Genomic DNA, 16,486 nt, shown 5'->3' with positions numbered 1-16,486 from the left:
TTCAAGTGAAGAAAAACGTTTTGAAAACAATCAGGAATAAATTGACAGGCTGGTTCAAATTTTGGCAGCGACAATTTCATTTGTATTTTTTTTCTCAAATGAAAACTTTTTTTTCTTTTCTTGTTGCAAAAGTTCTATTCAATCGTTTCAGCTGATCATAATTGTAAAACCTTTAATTGACCAGTGGACTAGATCTTATCCAGAATGTTGTAAAAATTTTTAAAAAACGTTTATTTCTATTGAATTGAAACCAGTGTAGCAGCGCAAACAGCAAAATCTATTTAAATCTGAAGTAAGGAAGTGCAACAAAATTTTCTCTTCGATCTTTCCACAAGTTGTTGCCCTAACTGCATTGTTTTGAATGATCCTTGAAGAACCAATTCTGTTATTTTGTCATTTACAAAAAGAACAAAAAGGGTTACATTGCAGAAAGTTTACAATGCACAGCACCAATTTGCAAAAATTACAAAACAATTTGCTTTAATTTTCTGAAAATTTTTCAAAATTTGCGTTTTGTTATATAAAACAAAAAATGGAGTTGTAATGTCTGTAAGTTGTTTCACGTTTTTTGTTTACTAAAATGAATGGTCAGCTGAAAGACATTGGAGTGATAAAAATTCAAAGTAACCTGAAATTAAGGATTATTAACCAAATGAATTTGCAATTCAGAAAAATTTCTTTCAGATAACCTCTTTTTGTTGTTTTCGTCTTAAATAACCCAAATTTGGTCAATTCTGTGACATTGTAATTAAATCAATGTTCAATACACACACGGGAGGTTTGTTTGAGATTTAGCGCAGAAAGCAGAGCACTTATTTGGTTAAACTAACTTGTGATCTTACTTTCTTAGCTCAAAAAAATTATAATTGTGACAGTAAACTTTTGCCGTTGCAACAAAGTCTCTGAGATAGAGGTCCTAATTTGCATGCAGAGCACTCTACTTGAGGGTCCAGAGAAACCACCAACTTTTTGTTATTCTTTCACTACAAAACTTGTTCTTTTATTACTTGTAAATGAGGAGTAGCAGTGTTGTTCTTTTGGGTTTCTCTTTGGGCAAATGAAATTAGAGGAACTAATTTTAAGGCAATTATTAGATCTAAAAGATCTATGGCCTCAAAGGAACAGGAATTTGTTTTCTTTGAAACACATGTTTGACTTTTCAAATCCATGTCCTAAAAAATTTTTTGTTTTAATTCAACCATTTTTTTTTACCAAATTAAAAATAATAGTCTAAATTGAGTTCAGATAGGAGTTCATGAAAACTATTTAAAAATTCTTTTCTCTCATTTTATCTTTTGAATACTTTTTTTAAAGACGTCTTCGCTGTTATGTTCAACCAAATTTGTATAATCGATTAGAATTATATTTTCTATAGTTTTAATTTCAAAAATTAAATTATGTATTGTCCGCATCTACGTCCACTTTTTCTCTTCGTCTCTTCCTTTCAATTTTTCAAAACAGCTCCCCAATAATAATAAATTCAAGTAATAATAATAATAATAATAATAATAATAATAATAATAATAATAATAATAATAATAATAATAATAATAATAATAATAATAATAATAATAATAATAATAATAATAATAATAATAATAATAATAATAATAATAATAATAATAATAATAATAATAATAATAATAATAATAATAATAATAATAATAATAATAATAATAATAATAATAATAATAATAATAATAATAATAATAATAATAATAATAATAATAATAATAATAATAATAATAATAATAATAATAATAATCCAACCTGCAATAAATATAAATTTTTATAAACATTAAAACTAGCCTCTACGTGCTAGAAAAAAGCGTTTTCTCCGCGATGCGTGAACAAACAGTAAAAATTTACCGGAAGCAAAAGCCGGCCTCGCATATATATTCCCCCATTTTTAAAAATTCAAGTACCAAATCAGAGAAAGCTAAAAACATTAAATTCTAGTGTACTTATATTTCACATGAAATTATATTGTGCCGAAGGGAGCTTACTAATTCTCTTCAAGATGAGAATTTCAAAATACCGTGTTTTTAATTACAGTAATTTCTATACTCTGATTAGGTACCATTATTATCACAAGTTGTTCAAAACTAACTCGGACAATTTAAACTCGGCTAGAAGCAGCACCAGATTTTTCCAATACTGATATTAGGTTTCGGTGGCGTTTTTAGCTAGCGAGGTCCAATTTCAAGCAGTTCACTATATCCGTGAAACCCCGTTGCTCTAACAGGGGTAGAATCAGAAAAATATCAAGTTTTTAAAATCAAAATAAGTCGGATGTGGTGTGGCTGATCTACTGTCTGCTTCTGCGCCTCATCAGTGTTTTTATAAGACAATTTTATAGACGATTTTATAAAATTCAAATTTATGCCGCGCATTTTGCTCCAAAAATGTTTTTCAAATCAGTCAGAAGTAGTTAACTGACAGTTGGCTTGAAAATCTTTAGAAAATAGCATCAGAAACGAGTGAAAACAGGCGTTAATAACTGAGACAGGCTTCCATAACACTAAGAATTAGAAGATTGAGTTCAAACAAGCTGACAACCAGTCAAGTCAATGTTTCACGGAATTGGTGAACTGCTTTAAATTCGACATCATGTGAATTTTAACTTTTTTGAAAACTGGTCGCGGGTATCTTTGTTGTTATCTATCTATATATCTTGTTTTGGCTATGGAATTCCACTTAGTTTAATTTTGGGAGCAAAAATTGTCTACAGATGTTTCACAGCAGTTTGCAGTTAACAGACAAAAAATTGACCAGATCTACAAAACAAAGTTAGCAAGAATAAACTCTTTCTCCATTCGTGATCAGCAATAGATTCTGTCAAACCTTCGTCATAATTTACCACAGAAGTTACCAATATTTTACAAATTAATTAGTTTCAATTTTGTTGGCTAAGGAATTTTCGTCATGTTAACATCTTATAGAAACCGTTCCATATCATAAAAAAGAGGAAATAGCAGTTTCGAAGTCCTAGGAAAACAGATAATACTGCCAAATTAGAATGCCATCAAATCAAATTCCTGTTTCTTTTTTGAATCTATAATCCTATATATAAGGGGAAGGTATAAAAATGGATGTTAACATGGTGTGTTTGTGTAAATGTTAATGAAATTCACATGTTAATAGTTAATGTCTCGCAGACTGTGACACTATAATTGACTGATCAGCACCCCTCACTTCATAATCTGAAGTCAAAACATGAGTGTAGCACTCTTCCAAGTCTGGCTCAGGCGCTGCTCTGGCAGCTTGTTGGGCTGTTTCCACAACTTTCCTCGCCTCTTTGTCCATGCTTGTGATTTCCTCTTCAGTCAGGAGTCCGTTATCGACGGCTTTGCTCTTCAGGAGTAGAAGAGGATCTCGACTTTTCCTCACTTCTTGAACTTCTTCTCTTGTTCTGTAGCTCGTTCCTGGGTCACTCATTGAATGGCCGAAATATCTAAAAATTCAAAAAACAGTCTTACGGATACTAAAAATTTGTATTGCCCAAAACTAAATTTGTAGCCTTAAAACGATTAACATTGCAGTGCCTATGCGTCAGCAGCACAGCGCACAAATTGCTCTGATTTTGCGCTTCCGAAGAACTACTACATCATCAATGTATGTTTTAGAACTCTCGAAGCCGAACATGCAAAACTCGATATTCCCTCCGATGGTCTCATCTTCCAAGAAAATTTTTACAATGCGCATTAGAACCTAAAGCTATGATAAGAACAAGAGCCTATAATTCACGGTTTTAGAGTCAAAAGCTACAACTCGTAATAGGACGTGGTATGAAAATGTATAAATAGCTTCGATGCCTTTATCGTTCTGAGTATCTACCTCGTTCCAAATTAGACAATTTCTTTTAAATTTAACAAAAGAATCTAAAACAATTTTCAGAGCTAACCGATATGTCTTCATCTCCATAACCAGAGGACCATTGCCAGATCTGCAATACTCCAGTGCAAACTTTCCAGCTTCTCTAACTGAGACAACGTCCATTCCATCCACAAAGATACCTGGAATATAGTCGCCCCTAGTGTAGTAATCAGTAGAGGCACTCGACCTGTCGATAGAAGTTCCCATTCCGTACTGGTTGTTCTCGCAAATAAAAATGCAGGGTAACTTCCAAAGCGCCGCGATATTGTATGTCTCGAATACCTGGCCTTGATTCGCTGCACCATCACCATATAAGGCAATGCACACTCCGTTGTCCTCGTTGTATTTATGTGCGAAGGCAATCCCCCCGCCTAGAGGTACCTGAGCTCCTACAATACCATTACCCCCGTAAAAATTGGGCGCATACGTATGCATAGATCCTCCTTTACCACCCGCACATCCCGTTTTACGCCCGGTAAGTTCCGACAAAACCCCCTCAACGCTCACTCCCATAACATAGGTCCAACCGTGTGCCCGATAAGCTGTAATTACGCTATCTTGAGGTTGCATAGCTGCTTTGAGTCCCACGCAAATTGCTTCCTGGCCTGAATACAAATGACAAAAACCTCGAATAACTTTTTCTTTGTACATATTGCTAGCCTGTGTTTCCATACGACGAATTATTGCCATGTTCATATACATTTCACGAGCTTCATCGGCAGTTAAAGTAGCAGTGGTTGGAATAGATGTTTCCAGTTTGTGGTATTTGTATTTTGACAATTCAAGTTGAGCTGAAGCAGCCGACATTCGCGCGCGACTCGGTCGCATAAATCTCATTACCGTCCTTTGCAACATTTTATACATCTGAAATCAAATCGACTTAAAAACCGAACTATTCACAGCAGCAAACAACTGAAAAATGTAATTTAAATAAAATCAACCAGCTTCTGCTTATAAAAAAGTAGTCATTTCTACAGTGATTGGAAAATCAACTTGCAATGACCACTCGCTACCATTCACAAAAAAAAAATTATTAAACTTGCTTATAATTTTACACATTTTTTTTTAATTTCAAGTTAACTTTTTTAACATTCAATGTTTATAATCAATTCAATTATAGTCATTCACAGCTTTCAATATGTCAAAGTAAGACTCAAATTTAACTCGTGGTTTGTTCAAAGTCTTGCCTCTGTTAACTTCTTCCTCATAAAGCCATTTCCATTTTTGTCCACTTACAAAAGAAATATTTTTGTTGATCAAATATCCTTTCACGCCACCAGGTACCACGACGTTAGGCAATGCATCGAGTTCTCTCAGAATCGAATCAGCTGTTTCGTGAGAACTAGACAATGTTGCTGCTATAACTCCCACTGGTCCAGTTTTAGCCCATCCGGAGCAGTAAAGACCAGTGTCTATTTTGCCATTTTCGTTTTTGTAAAAGCCTAAAGTATTAAATAGAATTTAAAACAGGTTTCCTACCTTTCTCACAAAAAGCCGCTCAGTTCCTTTTTTTCGTTCTCCATTTCATATTGCTGTAAAAGAAGACATCCCCCATCCCAATAATCAAGGAGTTCGAGCAACTTTGCTAAAGCTGGAAGCTATGCGGCCAAATTAAACCTTTCAACAAGTGCGGTGCAAGTTTTCGCGGAGCCGAGAAAGTTCTAACCCGCTTCAATTAAGACATAACCTCTATCAGTTTCTCAGTATTGCTTCCTAACTTAGCAAGACTCATTTCTTCCAAATCATTTTTAAAACGATCATTTTCTAAATTTCTTCAAATTTATTGTTCTGATTTTCTGTTTCCAAACAGGACAAAACACTGCTTCTAAAGCTCAACTGTCTTTTCTAAAAATCAGAATTTACTGATTACTATTAAAAACAGGAAAATGTAACAAAAAATTGTCTAGAAAACCAATCTAAAAATACAGTCAAGCAGAGAAACATGCAGAGAACATCAAAAATATGTCAACTCAGAAAGAGTTCAACTTTAAACCCGTCACATCAAAATGTCAATGAAACCACGAAACCACGAAAACAACTAACTGCAGCCAAAAAAACTTCCCAGACAATACTCAAACTTAAAAAAGTAATAACTCACAAAAATGGCCAAAAAGTGCTGTTAAAGGTTCTCTAGTTTGTCTCAATCTTTCAACTTTGTCCGAGATCTGCCCAAAACACGAAATTGAGCTGCCACAATTTGTACAATGACAGCAATAATTTCTTGGAAAAGGATCGAAATTATTCTAAAATACGGCGCAGTACAAACCTTTCAAAAAGATCACTGTTGAAAATTTTACAAACTTCACAGTGCAGGATAGTATATTGCAGCCAAAACAAGAACCCTCATCGGTTCACTCAACAAATTAAACAGAGACAATTTTGAGAGCAATGATTCCGATACGGAACGCTAGCTGTTAATATTTCTGGTTTCTTCTGTCAAACAGAGAGATTGCATTCAAAATTAAAGTTCTTATTCTGAAATGAGTCATGAACTGCAGACTCCAGAGAAAGGCAAAAGGACAAACTGACATCAGGACATTGAGATCGACACCTCACAATCAGCTATTAGAGAACTAATAGTCAAGCAGGGCATAACCCCCCCCCCCCCCCCCCCACCCATGATTTAAATAGCTGGTGTTCATTTTCTCGTTTATAAGACACGCAAAATGATTCAAATTCCTGGTTGAAAATCTCACCTGACTTTTCGTCAAAAGGGAGACTTTTGTCAATCGGAACACCTTCGTAACCAATACATTTCACCACCAAACCTGTTGGCACTTGGATTAAACTTTCATCAACTTCTTCGCGAGTAGGACGGAATTTTACGGCTTCTACTGATTGCGAGTTTTCATTTAGCAAAAACTCGACTGGGGTATTGTTGAAGCCGACCACAAAACTCTTATCACTTGGCACGATATCAACGAAATCAGAAAGTTGTTTTGAAGTACGGAATCGTTGACATAGTTCCATCAAGCGCCTCTTAGGTCGAGCCATTTCTGACAAATCGCTTGATGTCAATTTCTTCGAGCACACAGCAGTATTCACGCCGCCAAGCTAAACATAGTCAATTCTTTGTTTCAGAAACTAAGATATAACAAATCATTATCAATAAAAAGTGAGCCAGCTAGTTGCCGAACATAGCTATACATTTAATCACCAAAAAGCCTAATAATTTCGCATTCCAACAACCAATTTCCGCAAAAGTTGATCCGTTAGGTTAATCAATTTAAAATTTCTATTACTTAAAACTCGCACAGTCATAAACCATCCATACGATAAAAGACACTCTTTATACTCACTATATTCTTAATTGAGTCTTCAACTGTTACGTTTAGACCTGCAGTGTATTCGACATGCTGATCAAATGACCAGAAGTTCTCGGATCAAAAGTTCTCTGGGCTTTCTAAAACGCCTACTAACTTCAAAGTAATCTCCTAGCGTCTTTAAGTAGCTTCAAAGAGATGTTCAAACCACAGAAAATCGACATTCGTCATTTAGGTTTCTTAAATATTTCAAGATTCGTTTGAATACTCCAATATCAGCTGCATATGAAGAATCCAACGGATACCCTGGTGGAGATCTATAAGAACGCTCGAATAATTTTGAAATTTTGCCAGTGAAAAACTGGCCTTCAAATGTTAATAACTTTACTTTAACTAACTAAAGGTAATTTTCACCCAAACGTTACCGTAAATCGAGTTTACATTAACAAAGCTACGTCAAATATATCTGATCATTTTAAGTTAACACTTAAGATATTTGACGAGCAAAAAATAAGCTAATTACATTCGGCGCATTTTCTGCTAATTAATTTATAGTTTCATCGCCATAACTAAAGCTTACTGCATGAATTTTTTGAAGTTTATCACAGCAGTCCTCAAAGCTTACCAGTCAAATCACTGCTCTAACAAGTTTGCTTATTTCCGGTTGGTTAAATTCATGAAACGTGGCTTTTCAAGTTCGCATTTAAAATATCTTAATTATTTAGCTAGCTGTGCATTGCTAAAAGCAATAAAAACTCAAATCGAAAGCATCAGAAATGGGCAACGATTAAAATTTAAGTTCGATTTGGGACATATAACTAAACTGCGGTCACTTGATTTCTTCTCAAAATTGTCAGTGAATATCACATTATCGGCCTCCGATAGTTTAAATGAAAGTAATTCGCAGTTACCATCAACTGGCTGTTCATATGTAACTGCTTTTTAGTATTGAATTAGAGCACCTCTCTATTAAGAACTCTACTGTTAAGAGTGCTGTAATATGCATCAGAAATGTAAAACATACCAACAAAACATCGGTATTCAATGCTTTAACTGAACTGAATTAGCTTTTTATTAAAAGAAAAACGTTTGCTTGAAATGCCAGAAAATCACGAGATTGTGAAAGAAACTGGCTACTCAGTAGACGCAGGTAGTAGTGAAATTCTACATGAAAACTGGTTGCCTAAGACGTATATAAAATTGGATCAACAACATGTAGAGCCCAATAGCAGCACTAGTAGTTATGATGCAGCAATCTTTAAACGCTACCTCATGGATCCCGGCAGTGTTCCAAATATTGATTCTCTTCTTCCATTCTGACTTTGATATCACTAACGATGATATGAGAGGTCTTTTAAACCCATCTTTTTGACATCCAAGAAAACGACCTGGAACGAATTAGTGGGAAAAAGCAGAACTAGGGGGAATAATTGATCGAATTTTACAGCCGCTAATTTGCTTCTATTCTACGCGTCTATGCCACGAACAAAAATGCTAAACAGACCCTAGGTATCCCGTTTTCGCTAATGTTGCAGTTTGACAGAAAAATTTTATAATAATTTACAACTACACAGTCACTGATAAAATTGAACGGGTTGATACTTATTAGCTGGTTTTATCCAAACTTTTAAAAAAGTGGATCCAACTAATCATCGGGTGCCAGTTTTCAGTGTTTTATCTTTTCTGAGCGAGTACGATGACTCATTAATTTTTACCCTTAGACCATTTCCTTTGAATCATGAGTTGTGTAATGAGATATTTGAAAACCTACTTGGCACACGATTGTGAAACTTAACCGACTGACGTCGGGCGAACTGCTCTCAAACGACCGGTGGGCGGTTGGCTGCGGTATCCAGCTGAGACTTAGGGATGCTAAGTAGGGGGGAGTGGGTGATCGGTAAGTGTGTGATGGGGGAGAGGTCAAGCGATGGGGGGAGGAAGGTTGCGAGGGCTGGACGAGAGACAGGTTCAAATCGCCAGGTGGATGAGGTTGGCTACAGGGCTAATATTACAATACTAAAATATTTGCTACAAACTTCCTTTGAGAGCAAATGAAAACAGGAAGAGAAGAGTTTAGGTGCTATAATACTTTTTTATCACTCAAAGTCGTTCTGCGGTCCTGACAAGAATTAGTTTCAATAAACGGGTCTCGAAAATTTTTTGCCTTAGATTGCCGAGTAGTTGTAAGGAAGGAATAATTTATTTGACTCACCAATGAATAAAACGCCGGACAAAAAAAACTGGCGGATTCAGATATCCAAGATTTTGCAAATCAAATGATTGGAAGAGCCCAATAATGCGCTGTAAAGGAACACTAGTCTTGGAATGGTCAAAGTAAAAAATAAGGAAAATTATCCAAGTTGCACCAAAAAGATAATTGGAAGAGTTCGACACCGCAAGACTTTTCGAGAAAACAATTAAATTGAAAATTGAAAACAGCAGACCACCACTGTGGAGTGCGAAAAGATCTTGTAAGTAGCTAAGAACAAACCAAAAAAAATAAACCGTCGAACACAAATTGAGAAAACGCAAGGGAACACAACCCAGAAAATTATCATTATAACATTTCTCAATTTGAGTTGAAAACACCTTCACATATTGAAATTATGTCGTCTAATTTTATGAAACTTTATAGTTAGAGAACAGTAAGGCTTCAATAGAAATTATCTTGAAGTTGAAAGAAGTAGCAGAATACGAGAGAGAAAATAGCCGAATACCGTCGGGTGAATTTCTCTCCAACGATTGGCTAGAGAACGGCTGGTTCAGGCGCTCATAGTAGTTTAGGGAGGCTAGTATTCGCTAAATTGAAGGACATGGGGCGATTGCCCAGGGGGCACGGGGAGCAGTTGTGTCGGGGTCCCAGCGCACTGGGTTAAGGGTGAAAAGATTTGCAGGAAGGCTGATGCGGGGGGACGAGGGATATGAGTTGGGTGGATTTCAAACCCAAGAACCGCCCTCCACACCATGAATATGTTTCCGAAGCTGTTTTGGTGAACGGTAAACCACATACTTAGAGTCTAATAAGCTGAGAAAAAGAAAGATCTTAATGCCCTCCAGGCGTTACCTGTTTCTCCCGTTTTTGAGGAAGGTCGAGAAAAAAAGTCAAAACGGTCGAGAAAAAAACTTTGCATAGGAAAAAGACACAAACTTTTACAAAAGATTCTTAAATTTGCTGGTGAAAAACTGGCCTTCAAATATTTTAATTTATCTGAGTAAAGGTAATTTTCACCTGAACGATGCCGTATTTCGAGTTCACATTAACAAAGTTACTCTGAACTTCTCTGATCATTTTAAGTGAGCACTAAATACATTCGACGAGCAGAAGAAAGCTAGATACATTAAGCAAATTTTCTGATAATTAATTAATCGTTTCATCCCCGTAACTAAAGCTTACTGTTTGCATTTTCTGACGTCCACGACTTCAAAAGGACGCCTACGACTTCACTGCTGTAGAAAGTTTATTTCCGGTTGGTTTCACTCACGAAACCTTCCTTTTGAAATCGCACTTGAAATATCTTAATTACGTAGCTAGCTGTACTTTGCTAAAAGCAACAAAAACAAACCGAGAGCACAAAAAATGGGCAACGATTAAAATCGATGTCGTTCATTTCGTGCAATAAAACTAAACTGAGGTCACTTTGTTATTTCTCAAAGTTGTCAGTGAATATCACATTATCGGCCTCGGATAGTTTTAATTAAAGTAATTCGCAATTAACTTCAAATGGCTGTTCATATTTAACTGATATTTAAATATTGATTTAGAGCACCTCTCTATTCAGAGTTCTACTGTTAAAGTGCTGTAATATGCATCAGAAATGTAAAACATACCAACAAAACATCGGTATTCAATGCTTTAACTGAACTGAATTGACTTTTTAAAAGAAAACGGTTGCTTGAAATACCTGATAAACATGAGATTGTGCAAGAATTGGCTACTCAGTTAACGCAGGTTGCTAGATGAAACTGGTTGATCAAGACTTAAAAACGGATCGAACTAATCATTGGATGATAATTTTCAGTGTTTCATCCTATTTTTCTGAGCGATTACAATTACTCGTTATTTTTTTCCTTAGACCATTTCCTTTGAATGATGAGTTGTATAATGATTTATTTGAAAATTTACTTGGCACAAGATTGTGAAACTTGACCGACTAACTTCGCGCAAACTGCTCTCAAACAACCGCTTGACTTCGGTAGCCAGTTGAGGCTTAGGGATGCTAGGTAGGGGGTGATCGGTGTGTGTGAGGGGGGAGAGGTCAAGCGATGGGGGAGGAAGGTTGCGAGGGCTGGACGAGAGACAGGTTCAAATCGCCAGGTGGATGAGGTGGGTACAGGGCTAATATTACAATACTAAAATATTTGCTACAAAAACAAACTTCCTTTGAGAGCAAATGAAAACAGGAAGAGAAGAGTTTAGGTGCTATAATACTTTTTTATCACTCAAAGTCGTTCTGCGGTCCTGACAAGAATTAGTTTCAATAAACGGGTCTCGAAAATTTTTTGCCTTAAATTGCCGAGTAGTTGTAAGGAAGGAATGATTTATTTGACTCACCCATGAATAAAACGCCGGACAAAAAAAACTGGCGGATTCAGATATCAAAGATTTTGCAAATCAAATGATTGGAAGAGCCCAATAATGCGCTGTAAAGGAACACTAGTCTTGGAATGGTCGAAGTAAAAAATAAGGAAAATTATCCAAGTTGCACCAAAAAGATAATTGGAAGAGTTCGACACCGCAAGACTTTTCGAGAAAACAATTAAATTGAAAATTGAAAACAGCAGACCACCACTGTGGAGTGCGAAAAGATCTTGTAAGTAGCTAAGAACAAACCAAAAAAAATAAAACGTCGAACACAAATTGAGAAAACGCAAGGGAACACAACCCAGAAAATTATCATTAACATAGCCGGCAGATTGCCGGAAAATAGCCGCGATAGACGCTCGTGGCCTTCCATGAATTGAAACACCTAAAGAAATAAGATAGACCACCAGTCCTTTAATAGACCACTAGACTTTTTGGGTTAGCTTCGGACTGTCAATTTTTTGACACATACGTTCTATAAAGAAAAAGTCCTTAAAGAGGTATTTCAAAATTGATATTCGAAATCAAAAATTCAAGACTAATAATCACGAATTAGGGCATACAAGAATGGCACTACTTAGATGCACACTATTAACTAGTAAATCTTCATAAAAAATTAAAGTTCCATAAGTGAGTTCAGAAGTCATTTCCTTGCGTGAGGTAAGTCACGCAATTGACCTAAAAGCAGAAACGACGTCACGTACATAAATTTTAACTGCAAAGCAATAGAAGTCACTGAAGTCAATTCCAAGAAGTCAATTCCAAGAAGTCAGGTCGTAAGAATCATCGATGGAGACGACGAATTAAAAAAAAACCACGATGTCCCCAAAAATAACCGCTATCGCTTCGCTGAGAATGTAGAACTGAAGGAGAAATTTAGATCACGCAAAACAAAAACTGAAGGGCGCAAAAGTCACATAGAAAGAAAAGTCAAATCGGACAAGCGAAAATTTTGCATAAAGACCAATACGTTTACAATAATTCCTTCAAACTTCGTTCAATTAAAAAGCAAACATAAACCACTAACATCAGGCGAGTTGCTCTCAAACGACTGGCTAGCGATTGGCTTCGTCAGTAGCTAGCTGCGGCTTGAGGAGGCAAGTTATAGCTTAATTTAGGAGTTGGGTGAGGTGAGCATGGGAGAAGAAAGGGAGTGTGCGTAAGAGGGCTTGATGAGCCATGGCTAGAATGACTTTGAGGGTAGTTGAGGTGAAGTGGTGTGGGAACGGGTCAAGTGCGAGGGGGAGGGGGTCAAACTCTAAGAAAAGATCTTCACACCAGGAATATCTGCCGTCTTCTAAACAGTTTCGGTGAATCTCGTACTTTGAAACTAAAGAGCCGTAAGACTCTAAGAGAACTTAATGTCCGTAACTTAAAGTCAAATAGTCAGACGAAACAACATGATCAGACAAAACGTTTGTAGAAAGAAAAACCGCATAGAAGCCCCGAAGGACTAAGATAATATAATTGCCACTAACTTTGTTCGAGAGCAATTAAAAACAATCAACAATTCAAAAAAATTCCTCTAAGCGTTTTGACTTGCAAAAGTTTGCTCAATACTTAATTGTAACCTCTCGTCACTGGTTCCAAAATTCACTAAAAAACGCAACATCTTAAAAACCGTGGGCCTGGTGATAACGCAGAAAAAGAAAACCGGTAAGAATTACAGTTTTTTTAAATTAATTAAGTAAAAACTGTCTGAATTAACTATTAAACGACAGAAAGTAGTCACAAAACCACAAAAAGGCAGAAAATTTCAAAATTAGACAAAAACTGGCCTAAAATTGAAATTATTTAATTCTTTTCCAAGGCGAAAACAACTTTGATTTGACATCAATTAAATGAAACACTAAACAAAGCCACCTTTGGTGCAATTTTCGGATCGATTGTTTCAGACTCCCAGTGTTTTTGTGCCCCCAATTATAATTTATGCGTTGTTACATAGTACGCTACTATGTTAAAAATAGCTTGCGCGACCGAGAGGGGCGTAAGTTATATTCCAATAGGCTGAGAGGGTTCTACTGTCCCTTTGAATTCGAGAAATAAACAGCCCTCAACTAAGCGCAGCTGCTAAAAACTGAATGAAAGAACTTGAGAGTGAGCAAACCGTAAAACAAAACCGACTAATGTCGGGTGAATTGCTCTCAAACGACAGGCGAGCGGTTGGCTTCGGTAGTAGCCAGCTGATAGCATTGAGATTGGGGGGGTGGGTGACCGGAGTGTGCGTTGGGGGGGGGGGGGGGGGGTTCAAGCGATGGGGGGACAGGGTTGGGGCTTAGGGATGCTACGTAGGGGGTGATCGGTAGGTGTGAGGGGGGAGAGGTCAAGCGATGGGTGAGGAAGGTTGCGAGGGCTGGACGAGAGACAGGTTCTAAGGACAAGAAGTCAGGTCGTAAGAATCATCGATGGAGACGACGAATTAAAAAAACATAGCAGGACAAGTCCTGACGTACAATTCAAAGAATTTTCATTGACAGAAAAACAGAAAAACTAGACCTAGAATGGACTATGAGTGCATTGAGAAAACCATTTTAAAAAAATCAGATCAAAAAATAAGAAAAAAAACAAAAAATCAATGTCAAAATGCCGCATGTGAACAAAAAAACCACTAGCGAGAAATGAAAATTTAATTCAAACAAAAAACTAGGCCTAGAATGAGCTGTGAATGGATTGGGAAAACCACTTAGAAAAAAATCCGATCCAAAAAATCGAAAAAACAGTAAAAATCAGAGTGAAATTGCCGCATGTGAACAAAAAACCACTACCGAGAAACCGAATTTTTGTTCAAACACCATTTTCGCACTCTACTTTAAAATTAGAGCGAAAAAAATTCACGCCGCAAAACCACTCGCTTTTTCGCTCCATTTCCTGTTTCGGCGTGACCAAAATCACTACTCCAATTTGACTTCAAAAATCATGAAAATGTGTGAACAGATCTTAAAAAAAAAAGACAGCGCCCCAATACAATTCAAATTCTTTGAATTGTAAAAACCACGATGTCCCCAATAATAGCCGCTATCGCTTCGCTGAGAATGTAGAACTGAAGGAGAAATTTAGATCACGCAAAACAAAAACTGAAGGGCGCAAAAGTCACATAGAAAGAAAAGTCAAATCGGACAAGCAAAAATTTTGCATAAAGACCAATAAGTTTACAATAATTCCTTCAAACTTCGTTCAATTAAAAAGCAAACATAAACCACTAACATCAGGCGAGTTGCTCTCAAACGACTGGCTTCGTCAGTAGCTAGCTGCGGTTTGAGGAGGCAAGTTATAGCTTAATTTAGGAGTGGGGTGAGGTGAGCATGGGAGAAGAAAGGGAGTGTGAGTAAGAGGGCTTGATGAGCCATGGCTAGAATGACTTTGAGGGTAGTTGAGGTGAAGTGGTGTGGGAACGGGTCAAGTGCGAGGGGGAGGGGGTCAAACTCTAAGAAAAGATCTTCACACCAGGAATATCTGCCGTCTTCTAAACAGTTTCGGTGAATCTCGTACTTAGAAACTAAAGAGCCGTAAGACTCTAAGAGAACTTAATGTCCGTAACTTAAAGTCAAATAGTCAGACGAAACAACATGATCAGACAAAACGTTTGTAGAAAGAAAAACCGCAGAGAAGCCCCGAAGGACTAAGATAATATAATTGTCACTAACTTTGTTCGAGAGCAATTAAAAACAATCTACAATTCAAAAAAATTCCTCTAAGCGTTTTGACTTGCAAAAGTTTGCTCAATACTTTATTGTAACCTCTCGTCACTGGTTCCAAAATTCACTAAAAAACGCAACATCTTAAAAACCGTGGGCCTGGTGATAACGCAAAAAAAGAAAACCGGTAAGAATTAGTTTTTTTAAATTAAGTAAAAACTGTCTGAATTAACTATTAAACGACAGAAAGTAGTCACAAAACCACAAAAAGGCAGAAAATTTCAAAATTAGACAAAAACTGGCCTAAAATTGAAATTATTTAATCCTTTTCCAAGGCGAAAACAACTTTGATTTGACACCAATTAAATGAAACACTAAACAAAGCCACCTTTGGTGCAATTTTCGGATCGATTGTTTCAGACTCCCAGTGTTTTTGTGCCCCCAATTATAATTTATGCGTTGTTACATAGTACGCTACAATGTTAAAAATAGCTTGCGCGACCGAGAGGGGCGTAAGTTATATGCCAATAGGCTGAGAGGGTTCTACTGTCCGTTTGAATTCGAGAAATAAACAGCCCTCAACTAAGCGCAGCTGCTAAAAACTGTGAATGAAAGAACTTGAGAGTGAGCAAACCGTAAAACAAAACCGACTAATGTCGGGTGAATTGCTCTCAAACGACAGGCGAGCGGTTGGCTTCGGTAGTAGCCAGCTGATAGCATTGAGATTGGGGGGGTGACCGGAGTGTGTGCGTTGGGGGGGGGGGGGGTTCAAGCGATGGGGGGACAGGGTTGGGGCTTAGGGATGCTAGGTAGGGGGTGATCGGTGTGTGTGAGGGGGGAGAGGTCAAGCGATGGGGGAGGAAGGTTGCGAGGGCTGGACGAGAGACAGGTTCAAATCGCCAGGTGGATGAGGTTGGCTACAGGGCTAATATTACAATACTAAAATATTTGCTACAAACTTCCTTTGAGAGCAAATGAAAACAGGAAGAGAAGAGCTTAGGTGCTATAATACTTTTTTATCACTCAAAGTCGTTCTGCGGTCCTGACAAGAATTAGTTTCAATAAACGGGTCTCGAAAATTTTTTGCCTTAAATTGCCGGGTAGTTGTAAGGAAGGAATGATTTATTTGA

General features: G+C 37.0%; 4 protein-coding genes across 4 annotated transcripts in view; 1 reads left to right on the top strand and 3 right to left on the bottom strand.

The window, feature by feature from the left end:
• The window catches only part of LOC142342696 (phospholipid phosphatase 1-like), a 518,061-nt gene that overhangs the window by 92,496 nt on the left and 409,079 nt on the right, over positions 1-16,486 (top strand). The window lies entirely within an intron of this gene.
• LOC142342692 (germ cell-less protein-like 1) overlaps positions 1-16,486 on the bottom strand; it is a 295,739-nt gene that overhangs the window by 185,755 nt on the left and 93,498 nt on the right. The window lies entirely within an intron of this gene.
• LOC142342156 (pyruvate dehydrogenase E1 component subunit alpha, mitochondrial-like) lies at positions 3,047-4,778 on the bottom strand. Its single transcript, XM_075393359.1, has 2 exons — positions 3,905-4,778; positions 3,047-3,454 (listed from the first exon to the last, which is right to left on the bottom strand). Exons 1-2 carry the CDS (start codon positions 4,738-4,740, stop codon positions 3,145-3,147), a joined length of 1,146 nt encoding a protein of 381 aa, XP_075249474.1. The 5' UTR covers positions 4,741-4,778; the 3' UTR covers positions 3,047-3,144.
• Positions 4,907-16,486, bottom strand: part of LOC142342689 (NADPH:adrenodoxin oxidoreductase, mitochondrial-like) — a 46,889-nt gene continuing 35,309 nt past the window's right edge. The window contains exons 3-4 of the mRNA XM_075394182.1: positions 6,573-6,930; positions 4,907-5,318 (exon numbers count right to left, since the gene is read on the bottom strand). Of these exons, the coding sequence (XP_075250297.1) occupies positions 4,987-5,318; positions 6,573-6,930 (690 nt within the window). The 3' untranslated portion in view covers positions 4,907-4,986. The remainder of the gene's footprint in view (positions 5,319-6,572; positions 6,931-16,486) is intronic.

This window comes from Convolutriloba macropyga, chromosome 7 (assembly GCF_964194025.1).
Source record: "Convolutriloba macropyga chromosome 7, txConMacr16.3, whole genome shotgun sequence".
Taxonomy (NCBI): domain Eukaryota; kingdom Metazoa; phylum Xenacoelomorpha; order Acoela; family Convolutidae; genus Convolutriloba; species Convolutriloba macropyga.
The sequence above is the reverse complement of the archived record's forward strand: the minus strand, read 5'-3'. Positions and strand labels throughout refer to the sequence as shown.

Excerpts from the sequence above, each read along its gene's own strand:
- LOC142342156 (XM_075393359.1), bottom strand. The coding sequence starts at position 4,740 with ATGTATAAAATGTTGCAAAGGACGGTAATGAGATTTATGCGACCGAGT. Across the intron at positions 3,455-3,904 it reads ATGGAGATGAAGACATATCG|ATATTTCGGCCATTCAATGA; the intron begins GTTAGCTCTGAA and ends TTGAATTTTTAG.